General features: G+C 43.3%; 2 protein-coding genes across 5 annotated transcripts in view; one reads left to right on the forward strand and one right to left on the reverse strand.

Moving 5' to 3' along the window:
* The window catches only part of DOCK2 (dedicator of cytokinesis 2), a 436,348-nt gene that overhangs the window by 204,576 nt on the left and 213,553 nt on the right, over positions 1-18,219 (forward strand). The window lies entirely within an intron of this gene.
* Positions 10,055-18,219, reverse strand: part of INSYN2B (inhibitory synaptic factor family member 2B) — a 119,463-nt gene continuing 111,298 nt past the window's right edge. For both annotated transcript variants that reach the window (XM_045395047.3, XM_005558487.5), the window contains exon 4: positions 10,055-13,211. In XM_045395047.3, coding sequence (XP_045250982.1) covers positions 13,025-13,211 — 187 coding nt within the window. In that variant the 3' untranslated portion in view covers positions 10,055-13,024. The remainder of the gene's footprint in view (positions 13,212-18,219) is intronic.

Genomic DNA, 18,219 nt, shown 5'->3' on the forward strand with positions numbered 1-18,219 from the left:
GGAATTTTCTCTTTACCTATCTATGCTCCACAGGAAAGTAAGACCTATGCAGGAAGTGACCACATCCTTTTATCTTTCCATTCATCCTTCCATCCAGGGCATGGTGTGTAGCAGGCACTCAATTCAAGCTATGGCAGTAAATTAACTTAAAGAACAAATGAACTGAAGGAACAAATTAATGACAAGCTTTACAAAGTTCAATTTTAAAAATAATGTGAATAAAGTTTTGTTTCATGCCAGTCTTTCCTGTAAAGATTTTTAAAACATAAAATTCCCAAATACCTTACTAGCTCTGGGTGACAGAATTCTTTCAGGCAAACTAAAATATGAGAGCTGGGGCATAAAAGAGCATGCTTCATTCTCCAAATCTTTCTTCCATCCCATGATTAGCTGCTGCAGAAATGAGAATTAAGAGGAAATATGAGATTCCTCGATTTGTTTGGATAGCTACTGCATTCTCCCTGCTGTGTTCAATGGAGCAGACCTTTGCTATGGATAGGGAGTGCTCCTAGATAATGTTGATGATGTCACTGCTGCCACTGCTGTTGCTGCTGCTGCTGTTGCCATGAAAGTTTCACTTGACTCAGTACATATATGTATTAGTCCATTTTCACACTGCTATAAAGAACTGCCCAAGATTGAGTAATTTATAAAGGAAAGAGGTTTAATTGACTCACAGTTTCTCATGTCTGGGGAGGCCTCAGGAAACTTACAATCATGGTGGAAGGGGAAGCAGGGATGTTTTACATGGTGACAGGAGAGAGAGAGAAGCGGGGAGACCCCCTTTATAAGACCATCAGATCTCATGAGAAGTCACTCACTAGCATGAGAACAGCCTGGGGAAAACTACCCTCATGATCCAATCACCTCCCACCAGGTCCCTCCCTCAACACATGGGGATTATGGGGATTACAATTCGAGATGAGATTTGGGTGGGGACACAGCAAAACCATATCAACATGTTTCTGCAAAGTAAGTAAGTTCAGGCCCTGGGGAAGCTGGTGCTCAAGCAGGGGCCTTCACTGGTCACACAGGGACTACAGCTGTCAGGAGAGAGAGAGAGAGAGAAAGAGAGAAAGAGAGAGAGAGAGAGAAAGGGAGTGAGGAAGGGAGGGAGGGAGAAAGAGACAGAAAAAGAAAGAAAAAGAAAGAGAGAGAGAGAGAAAGAAAGAGAGAGAGAGAGAGAGAGAAAGAGAAACAGAGTTTGGAAATTATTCAGCAAGTGCTGGTAAATGCAGTCACACAGGATGACTGGTCCATCATCAAATCCTAATGAAATTACCTCTAAATATCTCAGTGCCTTTCAGCTTCTGTTAGTGGAGCTGGACAAATCTGATTTGAGACAAATAATTTTAAGGGTGTTCTTAAAGGTAAGACTCCACTGTATCTTTTGTCCTATTTCCTGGCACTGGAAGAGAGGCCAGCTTTTTCTGGTCCTTGGAGAACTTAAGAAACAGCATATCTGCCATTTGGGCATTGGCTGAGCAACTCCATCCCTGACATTGCTTTCTAAGTGCTATGGAACTGGGGACAATCTATGTGGTTTGAAAGGAGTTGACAAGCTGGGAGCCATTGTCCTCCTTTCCTTAAGAAGGGAGGAGGTCTCCTCATTCCACAGCTAGAAAGTCTCTTCATAGTGCAGATCCCCATTTTGCTTCTCTGTAAAGTGGGGCTAGTAATGGTCATTACCTGCCAAGCTTGTGGTGAAGACTGAATAAAAACATGCGTGAAGCTCACTGCACAGGGCTTCACACATAGTAGGCCCTTGGTAAATAATAGCCATTATTATTCCCCTTGTGGGCTGTCTTCTCCCTGCTTTGACACAGGTGTCAGGAATAAGATTACAAATTATTTTACAGCCCTGCCTTTCAATCTTTCCTGGATTTGTGAAGTAATGTTCAGCTGTTGCTATGGCTGGGCTGTGAAGAAAGCCTCCGTGAAATACAATGAGGCACACTGTGTCTGCTGTGAAGGCCTGGAACCCACATTGGGAGGAGAAATCCTATCATGAGTGTCCTTCCCTGGGCATTGAGGGTCTGACAATTCCTGATATGGAATTGTCCCCACCCAAATCTCATCTTGAATTCCCACGTGTTGTGGGAGGGACCTGGTAGGAGGTAATTGAATCAGGCAGGCAGGTCTTTCCCGTGCTGTTTTCATGATAGTGAGTAAGTCTCATGAGATCTGATGGCTTTAAAAAGGGGAGTTTCCCTGCACAAGCGCTCTTCTCTTGTCTGCCACCATGTGAGATGTGCCTTTTATTTTCTGCAATGATTGTGAGGCCTTCCCAGCCAAGTGGAACTGTAAGTCCAATAAACCTCTTTCTTTTGTAAATTGTCCAGTCTTAGGTATGTCTTTCTCAGCAGCATGAAAATGGACTAATCCACTGCCCCTGGGAAAATCCCGTGGGAACAACTGCTGATGAAATAGGCTGTCCCACAAATCTCAGGCCCATCACCGTCGTCCACGGCACTGGCCTTAAGTGACTCAAAGGAACCAATTCTGTCAAATGATCCTTCAAAATCAAAACCCATTTTTCTAGATTTATGCTACATTCATTCAGTGATGCATTTGTGTAGCCATTAAATTATATTTATGATGATTTTTAACAACACAAGACTGTTCTATGAATTCTATATAGAGAGAGGGTTGCAGGAATGAAGTAGCAGCAATGACAACATTGACAACAACAGTAATAACAATAAAGTCATCAAGGAAACTGAAGTTCAAGGAGAGGAAAGAAATATGGCCCCTCACCAGAGGGCCTTGATCTCTCAGAGCTTACATGTTCTAAGGCTCACATTATGTTAGTATCTTCTGCTTAAAGGACACATGACTTGCACATTTCTGGAGTTTTACTTTTAAAAAAATCATTTCACTTTCCTTTTATAATCAGGAAAAATAACTTTAACACTATTTCTTTAAAAATAGGAATTAATGAGACAGTCAAACTTACTGAAACTTTTTTTTTGAAACAGAGTCTCACTGTGTTGCCCAGGCTGGAGTGCAGTGGCATGATCTCAGTTCACTGTAACCTCCGCCTCCCAGGTTCAAGGGATCCTCATGCCTCATCTTCCCTAGTAAGTGGGATTACAGGTGCCCACCACCACACCCTACTAATTTTTGTATTTTAGTAGAGACAGGGTTTCACCATGTTGGCCAGGCTGGTCTTGAACTCCTGATCTCAAGTAATCTGCCTGCGTCAGCCTCCCAAGTTCTGGGATTCACCACACCCAGCCCTGTAACATTTTCATATATATAATTTCACTTTTCTTCTGAAGAGTCTGTAAAGACAGAGAGGCACAGGGTTTCATTTTAAAGATAGAGGTGGTGTGTGGAAGTGAAGATATTGTTCAAAATTATGCAGAAAGTCAAGGGGAGAAGTCAGGACCCCCAGCCTGTCCTGGTCTGTCTCTCTTCCCCTGGACTGCTTTTCCTTGAAATGTCTCCATTGTCATATATTCTCCCAATTCATTCAACAAACATATACAAAACATTTACAGCATCTCAGGCAATTCGAGAAGCCCTTGGAGAGTCCCAGAGATGGAAATGACAATTGTGTCCCCCCAGGAATTTTCTTTCTGGTGGAGATGAGCATGAGAGATTGACAAAAGAAATGTCAATATAACATGAAAAGTGGCAGCCTGCACAACATGCTCTGGGTACTTGGAGGATGCAGTGACTAATTCCATGGCAGCAACGGGGGATGATCAGAAAAAGTTACAGAGAGGAGGTGACATTTAAATTGCAACTTGCTGTCTGGCATCGGAGTTAAGAGCCCAGGCTCCCAAGCTTGGCAGACCCTCAGAGAACTCCAGCCTTCACCACCTCCTACCTGTGTACTCTGACAGATTACTTATCTCCCCCTAAGCCTCCATTTATTCTTCGGGAAAATGGGGGTAATCATAAACTACCTTGTGGTAAGTTTTTTGAAGAATAAATGAGATAATGCAGGCAAAGCCTTTAGTAATAGCTCATTGTAAATTCAAGAAACTAAAGCTTTTTATTATGACTATCAGTAGTAATAATGCTAATCTCCTTTTCTTTCCTCTAAATTAAAACTATTTTCTGTGGTAGATAGGTAATGGAATGGTGTCCCTTGTAGGGAAAACAACATTTGCAAAGTCACTGATATGTAACAGCTTCTTACTTTTTGGAAAGTGGCAAGGAGATGGGGTTGGGGGAAGTAGACCAGTAGGAAGTTAGGCTATAAGCACTAGGTTGGCGTTAGATTATAAGGAGACTTATTTGTAGGGGAAGGAATTTTGATGCTCTAGGATGGTAGTGGGATGCAACTAGAGATATAAAAACCAGGGAATGACATTGCTAGATGTGTGTCTTAGAGAGAGGCCCCAGGCAGCTGTAAGGGGGTAGAAAATGGTAAGAGAACATAGATGTTGAAGAACAGTGCAGGGGTCTACGTGGAAGAGACAAGGGATCCCGATCGTGAAGTCTTTCAATTAAACTAAACGACACTTCCTGGATTTGGACATTACAAGATGAGGAAAGCTGCTCCTACTCTCAGGGAGTTTAACATATAGTGGGAAAAGGGGAAGATAATGAGAAAGAGCCACAAGAGAATACGTATTGGTTTGTTTTCACACTGCTATAAAGACATACCCAAGACTGGGCAATTTATAAAGAAAAGAGGTTTAATTTACTCATAGTTCCATGTGACTGGAGGGAGGCCTCAGGAAACTTACAATCATGGCAGAAGGCGAAGGAAAAGCAAGGACCTTCTTCACATGGCAGCAGGAGAGAGACAGCAGTGAGGAGCGAAGGGGGAAGAGCCCCTTATAAAACCATCAGATCTCATGAGATCTCTCTCGCTATCACGAGAACAGCCTGGGGGAAACTGGCCCCATGATCCAATCACCTATCACCAGGTCTCTCCGTCAAAATCTGGGGAATTACAACTCAAGATGAGGTTTGGGTGGGGACACAAAGCCTAACCATATCAGAATACAAGAACAGCATTTGGATGGGTTCAAAAGGAGGCAATGTGACATCCAGGTGGGGTGAATCAGAAAAGGACACCTGCTTATTGTCAGAAGCTGCCCACCAGCCCTTGAGCTCTTTGGTACTAGGCTGGTGTCTGCACTGCATTTTCCGCTCAGTATCCTTGGCACCTTGCCTGGCAGAGATAAGGGGCTTGATGACCGTTTACTGAAAAAAGCGATTACAGACTGAGGTTCATCTGAGATTTTTGGAGCCAAGGGGTACATATTAGTGGAGATGAGGTAGAGTTTCAATCCTTGAAACGCACTCCAGGTCAGCAGCCTGAGCTGATGAGTGCTGATGTTTTGTATTGTTTTGATTTTGTTCCCTTTGATCCCTGACTCTCAACTACCGAAGGTATATGGTTTTTTATTTTAAAACAAAAAAGCACACCAAAGACACTGACACCAGCAAGTAACTTCTCATCACCTCCATCACCCATCTGTGATTTCTGTTTGTGGAAATGAATTTCATCGGGCTTGGTGTGCTCAGTGGAAAAACTGTGAATCACTCTCAAGTTCAGCAATTAACATGACTCAGCCCTTGGTTCATGAGCAAGAAGGCTTTTCTGTCAGCATAACCAGGGTATCATAGCACCGTGTCTGCTACCTGGGAAACCAAGATGAAGCGCCGAGTAGAGGTCACCATGTTTAACTTATGATTTAAGAAATAAAGGTTCTTGTCAGGAGCAAACATACAGGTTTCATTTGAGTAAAATCTAATATAGGATATTACGGATTCTAAGAATTTGTGAAAGCCATTTATGATAATAAAACTCTTATTTGCTTCCAAGCAAATCATCCTTTGTTGTGATTTTCCTGCCTTTTCACTTTAGTTCTGCTTTGAGCCAAGGCAAAATGCTTTGCCCAAAATGTTCCTTTAGTTAGGCCTTGTCTCTTTTAAATTGCATTTTCTCTGGAATGGACTAGGTCATATGTAATAAATTCTGGCATTTTAATAGAAACATTACAGGGAAAATAGTTAACAATCTGCTTTAATTTCAAAAGTCATTTACTCTCTGATATGGTAAAGCAGTATCTAGGTAAAATGTGCAGAATGCATTGGGATTTAATTATGATGACAATTTATTCTGAAACAATGTTAAACTGGACCATCAATATTCAGGACAAAGATCTTGGCAGGAGGAAGGGTACTGGGAGCAAACATTAGTGTCTTTTTATTCCTGGGTCCTGAATGCCGTGTAGACCTCAGGAGAGTTAGAAGCCTTGGGCACATTACCAGTGGCAGATCCTAATTTCTGTAAAGATCTGAGACTAGGGCATGATGGTGAGAAGGTGGAAAAATTGCTGTTTCTATTCCTCAGGGACTTAAGTTTCTCTTTGGGGAAGACTGGTTATTTGATCTGAGAACAATACTAAAAAAAAAAAAAAAAAAAAAAAACACACACATACATAAGCCAAAACCACAATAATAGGTCATTTAATTCTAGGAATTAAATAATCCATCAATCATTTTGGGAGTATACTATGAAATAACTTGAATGCAGATATGTATAGATTTATACCATATATCATTCGGGACTGTACCCACTATGGTACCATCCTAATACGAGGACTGAAGGACCAGGGATAAACTGGGGATTAATTTTTAGTGTCTCCCCACTGAATCCAGTGTACTCATTAATTTATTTCTGCAACGAGTATTTAAACCCCATTATGGTACATGATGGAGATACAAAGGCAAGCAAGAATAAGCAAGATTCCTTCCTTAGGGAGACTACAGTCTAGATAGATACCTTGATCAAAGAATGACACAGATATATGTACAAGGACAACTGTGCCAAGGACTTCAATGGTAAGGTCCCTTGTGCCAGCATATGTCTAAGAGGGGTATTTGGCATGGTCTGGGCTGAGTTGGTAGTAGTCATGGGAGGCATGACCTGGGAAACTCCAACAGAGCTGCAGGCTGGGCAGGGAGGGTGGTGTAGGTGGGGAGTATTGCAAGCAGGAGCAATGGGAGCCTTTAGGGACTGAAGGCATGGTGGGTCCAAGAAAGCCAAGAAGGCTGGCTGAGACTGGAGGACAAACACCAGAAGGGCCTGTGGTGGGAGCGTACAGGAGAAGCAGGGCAGGATGTGCAGGGCTTCGGACCACAGCAGCAGACCTGGTCTTACTTCCTAAGTATATCGGGAAGCCACTGAACACTAAGTCAGAGTGTAACGTTATTGCCATCCAAATTTTGCAATGATCGCTTTGGCTGCTATGTGGAGAAGATATTTGAGAAGTGAGAGAGGGGCCGGGAGTGGTATCATGTACCTGTAATCCCAGCACTTTGGGAGGTTGAGGCAGGAGGATTACTTGAGCCAGGAGTTTGAGACCAGCTTGGACAACATAGCAAGACTCAGTCTTTACAGAAAATAATTGTTTTTTAAAAACATAAGGGGGTTGTGGTGGTAAGCACCTGTAATCCCAGTTACTGGGGAGGCTGAGGTAAAAGGATTGCTTGAGCCTGGGAGTCTGAGGCTGCAGTGAGCTAGGATAGTGCCACTGCACTTCAGTCTGGGTGACAGAGTGAGACCTTGTTTCAAATATATATTTAAAAAAAAAATAAGTGTAAGGGAAGATATTGCATGTGGGGAGACCTATTGGGGAGGTTCCTGCAGAGGCCAGTTGAGAAATGAAGTGGGTTTAGAACAGGATGCCCACAGTGAAGAGGCACGCCGACCTGAGAACTTGGCTTAGTTTGGCAATGAGAGGACCAAACTCTGTGTTGCCAATGGATGCATCCCTGCTCTTTATGGGCTGAGAGTTCTGTAGGAGGCAGAGAGAAATTAGACATTTGCAAAACCTCAGGAGTAGGGGTGGTATACTATGGTCCATAGAAATTTAGGCTGTAAATTGGTGAAAAGAAGATGGGGAGGAAGTTGAGGTGAAGGTACTAAAAAATGGGATTATGTTCATTAAAGCAGTCAAATGTGGTTTGCGCCGAATGCCGACAGTGTTGGATTGGGATTTGTCCCCCGCACTTTTTCTTGCAAGCAATGCTTGATGGGCGTAGTGATCATAAAACATCTTTGTTTCTTGGCATTTATAAAAAGAAATACATTTTTAGCATACAGCAAGTTGCCTTGAGCAGCTTAAAATGAGAGCCTTTTCAAGTGAAGGTTATATTGAGGATTCAGCTCAGCTAATGAAGGTAAGAACGGGTTTCAAGTCTAGCCTCATGCTTCCTGGAATGGCCCCGGCCCCTCACACATTCCACCCACCAACCACATTGCTCCCAACACCTACTTCCCCACAGGATTGCTATAAGCCCTTGGTCAAATCATTTAGCCTTCCTTAATTGACTCATGCTTAAAATGGAAGGGACATGGCTCTTAAAGTCTCTTTCACCTCTAGGATATTTGATTCCACACAACAAGAATCTTTCATTCCCAGAGTGCTTTGCCGTATTTTATGTGCCCATATGCTCTTTTGAATCATGGACGACTTTATTACTTAACATTACTTAACATTCATTGTCATGGTTTCTGGTGGATCCTTCTTTTTTTTTTGAGACAGACTCTTGCTCTGTCACCTAGGTTGGAGTGCAGTGGCATGATCACAGCTCACTCCAGGCCTCCCCGTCTTGGTTTAGCTATCCTCCTGCCTCAGCCTCCTGAGTGATGGGGACCAGAGGTGCAAGCCACTACCCTTGGCTAATTTTTTAATTGCTTTAGAGATGGGGTCTCACTATGTTGCCCAGGTTGGTCTCAAACTCCTGAGCTCAAGCAGTCCTCCCACCTTGGCTTCCCAAAGTGTTGGTGTTACAGGTGTGAGCCATCGGCAGTCCTCCCACCTTGGCTTCCCAAAGTGTTGGTGTTACAGGTGTGAGCCATCGGCAGTCCTCCCACCTTGGCTTCCCAAAGTGCTGGTGTTACAGGTGTGAGCCATCGGCAGTCCTCCCACCTTGGCTTCCCAAAGTGCTGGTGTTACAGGTGTGAGCCATCGGCAGTCCTCCCACCTTGGCTTCCCAAAGCGTTGGTGTTACAGGTGTGAGCCATCGCACCCACAGGAAGTGTTCTTCCCTTGCCCCGAGAAAAACCTGTTTCTGAAAACCACTGCAGCTTCACGGAGTTACTTTCCTTTCTCTCTCCCAATTGACTTCAATCCACAAATGACTGAATATGCATTTATTGAGGGCCTGGCCCGATGTGTACCCTACATTGTGCTCTTGGCTGTCACTGAGTTCATTGTCAAGGCACTCTTGGGAGGCAGGGGGTATATCAGAGGAATCAGAGGCTCACAGAGGCTAAGTAACTTGCTCAAGGTTATGCAGCAAAAAGAAGGTAGCACAACACTGTCAAACCCGAGATTTCTGATTCTATGTCCGGGGTTTGTGTTTGTTATTGTTTCTCTAAATTGGGGTTTCCCAGAATGGGAGACTTACTCTCCAGGTGTAAACCCAAGCTGGTTTTAAATGGTTCGTGGAGAAGGCAGGAAAAAGAATACTGAATCACATGAGAGGAAAGTTTTTTCTTTTCAGTTCTCTCAAACATCCTGATTAGTCAAGTAGAAAATGGGCTTGGTGTGAATGCGGCTTTAGTATGTGTTGAATATTTGCTAATATCCCCTCTTAACAGAGAGCTGGTCTCAGGCTTAGCAGCCGCGACAGCAACAGGGTTTAGCAAGAATTTAATAAGATATATTTTTATTTCATCTTCTATTTTTGGAACATGATATTGTTCTTCTTCACATTGGTGATACAAATTTGACTTTTAAGGAAAAAAATTAAAGGGGAAATAATTAAAGAAAAGTACTGAATAGAGTTCAGGTGTCTGAGCATAATGATACAAGTCATGCATGTGCATCCCTGGGAATGAGGCTGGGAGCAGCTCTCCATTGATTCATGCTGCCTCCCTCGCTCACAGGACACACGGGGCTTCATGTGATCATCATGACACTAAGTTCTGAATCTGCTCTTTATTTATTTCCCTTAGAAATATATAGAAGCAATTATAACAAAAGCCATACTTGCCCTTAGGACCACTGAGGTGTGCTTCTTAAGCATACATTTTGTAACCGAAATCAACCCAAGCTAGTAATGGAGTCTTAAAACCTAGAAAAAATATGTAAGTTTATTGCAAAAGATAATATCCCATTTAAAACAGTTTAGAAATTTACAAAACCTTACATCAGTACATCGTCTTTAAGAAGGTACTCTATAGATGAGCTGGTATTAAGTTCCAAGGATAGTGAGTACACATTTATGCATTGTTTTTTAAACTACAGAGAAAGCAGCTACATAAACTCCTGCAATTTAAGTTGATGTATTGGTCTTTTTCCTTTCAATTTTATAAAAGTAATTTTTGCTAAATTAATACCTCTCCAGATAACCAGATCACCTCAAGTACAGCATTTCTGTAGAATATCATGGTAGATGTTACATAATATTTTACAAAGAAGCAGTGATTTTCACATGAACAAGTGAGTATGCAGTTTTGGTATATGTGTGTATGGTGTTTTAAACATAGAGACGATCATTTTTGTTCATCAGGAAAATGTTTATGGAATCCTGTTTCCTCATAATGATTTTAAGTATCAATTTTTCAGAAGATAACTCCTTCCCAGTTCCAGCTCAGTGGCCCAAGCAATGCGGTGTTGTGCTTTAGTGTAGAATCAGTATAGCCTTGTTTGGCTGTATTTCTAGAAATGTCAACATTTCCTCTCTCTCTCTTTTTTTTTTTTTTTTTTTTTGTTGTTGTTGTTTGTTGGGGAAGTGCACAAAATGTCAACATTTTCTAGTCCCAGTTTTATTTAATTCCGTTAAGGGTTCATGTGAGGGCCCCAACTGGAAACATATCTATGACCGCATGAGCTTATTAATTTTGTGTGAGGTACCTCAAACATCTCTTTATCTTGCCAGGCTAACTTTGGCCAGTAATCCAGCTCAGCTCTGAGTCACTCAGCTCACGTAATGCGGAACGTGCTAAGAGTTTATAAAGTAGGAAAGCATATGTTCTTATCTCTATTCAAGAATGGACAAACAGGCCCTGGAAATTTAAGCCATTTGCCAAAGGCTGGTGGGATAGACTGCTTGGTTGCCTGGGTCTCTTAATTCTAGGAACGGGGTTTTTACATTCTAGCATGATGCCCGAGAATGTAAATTCATATGAAATTAGTGTAAGCAAAGCAAATTAAGATGGAAGCTCTACTACAAGATAAAATTACATAAGAGATCCCAAATGATTTCACTGTATTGGATTATCCTCTATTCTGTTCTTTTCCATTGCTGGGGCCAACTGAGAGTCGATTGTATGGATACAGGAAAAAAAAAAAAAATCTGTGGCTTTTAGATAGTGGTAGCATATCTTACTGAAATGTGGCTTCTTAAGTATGACAAGTGTATTTATCTTAATTCTAACATGACGTTATATATTCCGGTCTCATTCTGTGGGCTTAAACATTACACTAGAAACAGAACAAGAACATCTTGAATGACATTCCAAGACTTAAATAGTGCAAGCTGATATTCCTTGCCAAATTTCCCTTTCATTCTCACTGAAATAGCTTTGTGCACTGCATTGCTATGACAGGGGAAGGTGAAACCATCAGAGTGGTTTGCTCAATTAGGCTCCATTTACAGTGGGGTAGGTACATCCCACAAACACACAGGACGCTGTGCTCTACAAAGATTCTAGTTTAGACACTGGATCTTCAGCCAAGGGGATTACAAAATACCTTCTTCGTTTAATGTATGTTTAGTTTCAGGATCCCTTTCTAGCAATGTCAATCTAACCACATGCTGATGGAGAATTTAATTCAACTAGAAGGTATCTGAGCCTTTCCATCCTACCCCTCATCCCCAAGAGTATGTAGCAATTACTTAATTATATTACTTTAGTCGTTTGTTCAGCCATGCAAACTTGACTGGGTCCACATGTATGCAGGTCTTGTCAAAAGAATGAGCCAAACCTTGAAGAACTCAGACTTTGGGATAGAAAGGTATTTAAAACTAAAATAGAAAAAACTATATCCTCATCCCCAGTCCCGCTACTTTTTTAATCAGGTGACCATTGCCTGGTCACCAGGAAGGGAGTCTGTGTTGATTAATATATGTTTGAACCTATCTACATGGCTGTTTCTGGGATGAAGGGATGAGAAACAGTGTTGTGTTTTATCTTAGCCATATCTATGTTACTCATAAGATGTAACTGATGGACAGGTTGCTGGAGCTCATGATTTTAAATGTTGCAGGTAAGTTAACTATGGAATCTTAAAGTTCACACCGAAAACAGACTCCACCCAATTGCCAGGTGGTCTCAGGCCCCAGGCAGAGAAGAAGCATGATGGTTTAGGGTGGGCCCTGGAACAGCTACAACTGCTGAAATCCTCTTTGAATTACAATTGTCCAGCACACACACCAACAAGTTTATACCCTGGGGTGGCCTGACTCTGCCACAGGCAGAAAGATGCATGCACCATGAGATGACAGAGCCTTAATTTGGGATCAAGGGGATCAATTAGAAAGGAAAACAACCCAACATACCAGGGTGAACCTGCATTTTATGCCCCGCCCACTTCTCTTGTGCTTATTATGCTGATATCTTAGAAAACTGCCAGTTTATCTCATTTTTTTCTATGGTACCTGTGTATAACCTATAACATCCCTCTATCTTCCGGCTCTGCACAACACTATTTTTTTCTTTTGGGTTGATGAACCCAGGATGGAAAGGAAGTGCTTAGCATCGTGGAGGTGTTGGAAGGTATAGTGTGGGGTTTTGCTCGTGGTGGGAATCTGGACTTGCAACTCGGCTTGAGTTCTGGCTGAATGTGACGGGGAACTTGGCAAGTGGTCACCCTAGTGTCCGTGAAGCCCTCAGCAAGCAGTGGCACGCACTCAGGTAAGGATGGCGGTCAGGTGTCCAGCAGCGGCTACATCAGCTCCAAGGCTCTTCTGTTTCACAGACCAAAGGGCTCACAGCCCAGGACCTTTGCAAAGAAGTGGGGCAGACCTTAAGTGAAGTGGATTTTCCATCTCAGGGAAGTACGTGGAGATGGGAGGCTGGGGAATGGTCCCAACCAGCTCAGATCCACCAGAAGCATTTCTTTTTCACCTTCTTGGTTTTCTGCCTTAAGTCCTGCTTTTCCGGGGCTGGGGGTTTTGCTGGGGACTTTGGTGGGGGCGATGCCTCCTCGACTGGCTCTGCTTCCTCCAGACTCTGCAAAACTTCATGGAACCTGCCTTCCTGCTGCCGAAAATCATACTCTACACTGAAAAACACAGAGAGGAGGGAAGGAAAGTCAATTCGAATCAGCACAGACTGATTTAGCATCACTCAGCCCCAACTAACATGGAAGAACAAGAGCTTTGGGATCAAATCCTAGATCCTTAGGTACCTACTGGCTGTTTGACCTTGGGAAAGTGATACCACCTCTCTGAACCTCTAGTTCTTTATTGATTGAATTGGCACCTGTAATGCCTTCCTCACAGGGATGTTATTGAGGGTCAGTGAGACCTGATGGCAAGTGTTCTGTAAATATTAGCTCCAGTCTCTCTCTTAATCATTAATGGGTTTTCTTTGCATGTGTTATGCATGAAAACTTTAATAAAACCATTATTAAAAAATTGAGATAATGCAGAGGAACAGATAAGAAAACTGACTGCTCAGTTTCATCGTCTGTAAAATGGAGGTAATATGAGCACCTATCTCAAAGGCTTTCTTTGGAATTAATGTGTGTAAACTGAGATCATATAAATGAAGTGCTCAGAGTAGGCCTGGTGTGCGCTAAGTCCTCAATATGTGTTAGCTTCTGTTACCGCTATCATCGTCATCATTAACATAATTTCTACCAATAGATTATGCCTTGCTCTTTGAATTGCATCTCAGCTTAAAGATGTATCTTGGAGAGCTTTACATGTAAGACTGCCTTGTAGTATTCCTCAATATGATGTATTTAAATATTCCTCTACTGATGGATGGACGTTCCCATGCTCTTTTTCGTTGTTGCTGTTGTTGTTGGCTATTTTACTTGTGTGTTTTGGTGTCATTAACATACAGACTCCATTGTCCTGTGCTGATTATCACAAACATCGAGGAGGTGAAAATGAATTTGTCGCAGACCAGGGGTCCTTGAGGTCAGGGGACATGGGTGTTGAGCAGAAGCCTGGCCTATGGGGAGTGGGTGCTGATGCTGTCTGTGACCTCTGCATGTCTGGGAGTCAGGCCAGCAGGACTCAGAGGCTGAGCCTGCTTCCTCACTCTGGCTAACCCTCCCCAGAACCCAGAGAGCCGGGGCAGGAAAAACAAATCCTCTTAGACATCCCTGTGGGCTGAGCACCGGTTCCCTCTGTCCTTGATTGTCCACTTTCCTCCATGAGGAGGATTTACTTACAGAGGAATTTTCAGTGCCAAGATGCTTATAAGAAAGCTCTTAAGCTTTTCGATGTGTTTGTTACCTGGTTTCATACCAGGGGTCTCAGAAGGCCCAAGGATGAGGAGCCAGTGTGGGAGTGTGGAAAGTGGAGGAAACGTGGTTATGAAAACAGTGCATTCTCCTTGTGTAGCCAGGAGGAAAATGAAATGTTGCATCTGGTAGACCAAAGACCCCATGTTGGTTTACGATGTGGCATGACTGGCCAATGACTTTATACCCAGAAAGGGCTGAAAAACAGCTGTCATTAAAGGGACATCTGCCCTTGTTACCTATCCCCATGTCACCTCCCAGGGCCGGGAACCCAAGTTTGTGCTGCTGCAAACGCATGTTGCCATTGCCATGCATGACGGATGAAGCCCCAAAGGATGCCTTGTCCCTGAGCATTCTGAGATGGAATCTGAGATGGAAGAGGCAGGGCTGAAGAGTCAGAGGGGTGAGGGGGCCCGTTTTATAGCCAGACTGATGGGGTATTGGTTCTTAGGGAGCACTAGGAAAGGGTATCTGATTGTTTTGTTTCTGTATTTTTCATCCAGACTTTCTTCTCCTCCACTTACATCCCTTCTCTTTCTGTTCTCGCTTGCCCTCTCTATGGGAACATAATCCTGGCTGGATGACCTATAGGCCGTTATTATGTTAAATTAGAATTATGTATTATGGATGAAACATAGGCTATGTTTTTTAAAGCAAAGCTCTACAGTTTCACTGTGAGATCTTGGAGAAGTCATTTCCCACTTCCAGGTTGTTGGGTCCTCATCTGCAAAATGAGTAGTGCCTACGCAAAGGATCTCAGTGAAGCTTAAATGCTATGTGCATATACAACATGCAGCACAGAGTAGGCACCAAGTATTCAGCCAGTCACTCGACAAACATTTATTGAGCATCTTCTTTGTGGCAGGCCCTGTTCTGGCTCCTGAGGAAGGAATGGTAGACAGACAATCTCCCTAGCCTCCTGGCACTGCCAATCCAGTGACTCTGTGTCCTCAGTGCTGGCATCAGTAGCTGTTAGAGACCTTCTCGCCAAAACCCAGAATTTGCCAGGCCAGTGGGCAGAGGCATCTGCAGACTCACATACTGACTCTTTATTTCAGGAGTCTCTATTTCAGGAAAAACTCTCAAACCATGTTTTTCCTCTGCTCTCACACAACAATCATCAACACAGAAGAAGCCTTCTATGACCAAAGGCGTGGGAGTTTCTCCCCACTACCAAGCAGTGGCCACCAGTTGGTGTCTTCCAAATCAGTTGCAGCACTATCTACCCAGAGATAGCATCAGATTCCACAGACTGGGGGCTCACTCCCACAAGACTTCCCCCTTGTTCCCCCCACTTACAAGTCCGGGCCCTTGGAACTCCTGACCAACTAGCTTCAAGTTGGGGTTCCCAAAACCCCTTCTTTGGGTTTGATTAATTTGCTGGAGTGGCTCACAGAACTCAGGGAAATACTCGCTTACGTTTACTGGTGTATTGTAAAGGATATTGCAAAGGATACAGACGAAGGGATGCGTGGGGCAAAGTGTGGGGGCTTCAGCCCCCCTCTGTAGCACTCCTTCCTCCGGGGTATGGGCAGAACCCACTCTGGAATCAGTCTCTTGATCCACAATCAGATTAGAGTCCTGCCTTAGGCAGGTGACAGGAAGACAGGAGAAGGTCAGAGAGAGACTCTGCTTCCTGAGGCCTAACTCACCCAACATGATAACAAAAGATTGTAACAAGGGCTATGGGAGTTATAAGCCAGGAACCATGGGTGAAAACCTATCTGTCTGTCTGTCTGTCTGTCTGTCTGTCTATCTATCTATCTATCTATCTATCTATCTATCTATCTATCTATCTATCTATCTATCTATCTGTCTGTCTGTCTATCTATCATCTATCTAATCTATCATCTATCATCTATGTATCTATCATTATCTATCTATTATCTATCATCTATCATTATCCATCTATCATCTGTCATTATCTGTCTATCTATCTATCTATCTATCTATCTATCTATCTATCTATCTATCTATCTCTAGCATCTATTTGTCTCTATCTATTCATTCCCCCACACAGATAGATCACACACATACACACATATATAATCATAACATCACAGTCTCCTATTTCCAGGAGGCATCACCTGGTACTGCACCCCTGTTTGTCTGGGGTAGGGTAGAGTGGGTTTCTGTCTGTACCACTGAACCTCATTCATCCTAGTGGAAACTGAAGGAGATGGATTGAGAGCCTAGGCAACCCCTGCATTTCAGCAAGGAAGGACTTTAAAATGGTGAGTTGCAAGCTCTGATTCTCACCCCTCTAGCACTAGGAACACACATAGTTCACAGATAGGGAGCATCTATATTCACAATGCTCCTAGCTCCTGAAATAGCCCTGCCCTCCCTACTGTGGCAGAAAAACAATCTTCATCATAGAGTACCAGATGGGGCCAAAGAGAGTGGGTGCCCCCTCTAGGATTTTAGGAGTCTAAGATTTTCTTGTACAAAACATTCCACCCATCATCAGTCCATCCTGCTCTGGGCCTGACGCTGTACCAGGTTCCAGGAACACAATAGTAAGTTAGACAGATGTGGATACTGTCCCCAGTGTGTTTGAGATAGGTGATTAAATAACAATTGCTTTCAAAATATACTTCTTATTTCTCTCAACTACTCCTACTTTCCAGTTCTTCATCCATATGCTTCTGCCAAATTATATGAACACACACATGCACCAGCTGCCTTCCTCTCCTTATATGTGAAGTATCTCTGACTTCGTAATTCAAACAAACAAACAATGACAACAAATCAGCTGAATTTGACAAGATTTACAAGTGTCCTAATACCTGTTTAAGAAAAATAAGTTGGGCGCAGTGGCTCACGCCTGTAATCCCAACACTTTGGAAGGCCCAGGTGGGAGGATTGCTTGAGGTCAGGAGTTTGAGGCCAGCCTGGGCAACATAGCAAGACCCCATCTCTATAAAAAATAGAAAATTAGCCATGTGTGGTGGTGTGCAGCTATGGTCCCAGCTACTTGGGAGGCTGAGGTGAGAGGATCACTTGAGCCCAGGAAATTGTGGCTGCAATTAGCTATGAGTGCACCACTGCACTCCTGCCTGGGTGACAGAGTGAGTCCCCGTCTCAAAAAGAAAATGATATTAATGCTCTGGATGATTCCAGAATGTGTATAGAACTGGCAGGCCTGGGTCGAAAAGACCAGGAGATGGAACGGAAACTTTGTCTCACCGTCACAACTTGACGCCCAGCCCAATATAGAGGATGGAGTGAGGGCCCCAGAATTGAACACTCTTGGGTTTGAATGGAGGCTGAAGCACTTCCTGGCTGGGTGACCCTGGGCAAGTTTCTTCTCTGCACACGGCTCAGTTGAACTTGGGAGTTACACTAGCTGCCTCGCTGGCTGGCTGTGCAGATGGGACGCAATAACAGGTGAAATCACTGCACACAGAACACCTTCTCGGCCCATTCCACTCTTCCTCACTAGGTCCTCTGCCTTCCCATCTCAGCTCCTTGCATCAGCCTTCAGCTCTTCAGTAGCTGCACACCTTACCAGCAGCATCACTCCTCACCCCTCCCCACCATCTACATTCAGGGAAGAATACACTCTTGGTGTTTCTATGGAAATACAGCAGGGTTCCATTATAATCACTGGGATTTAGGGAGCTCCCCACTCCCCTCTTGTGACTGCCCCCACTGGTCTTGAACAATTTAAAGGGGATCGAAAGTAACTTTCTTTTCAAGACCAGGCAAATAGCAGAGTATGGAGAAGTGTGTGTGCTTTGGAAGGAAATTTATTAATGTTTTTTAGACCAAAGCAATTTATTAACATAAAGGAAAATTGCTACTTTTCTTT

Source organism: Macaca fascicularis, chromosome 6 (assembly GCF_037993035.2).
Source record: "Macaca fascicularis isolate 582-1 chromosome 6, T2T-MFA8v1.1".
Classification (NCBI taxonomy): domain Eukaryota; kingdom Metazoa; phylum Chordata; class Mammalia; order Primates; family Cercopithecidae; genus Macaca; species Macaca fascicularis.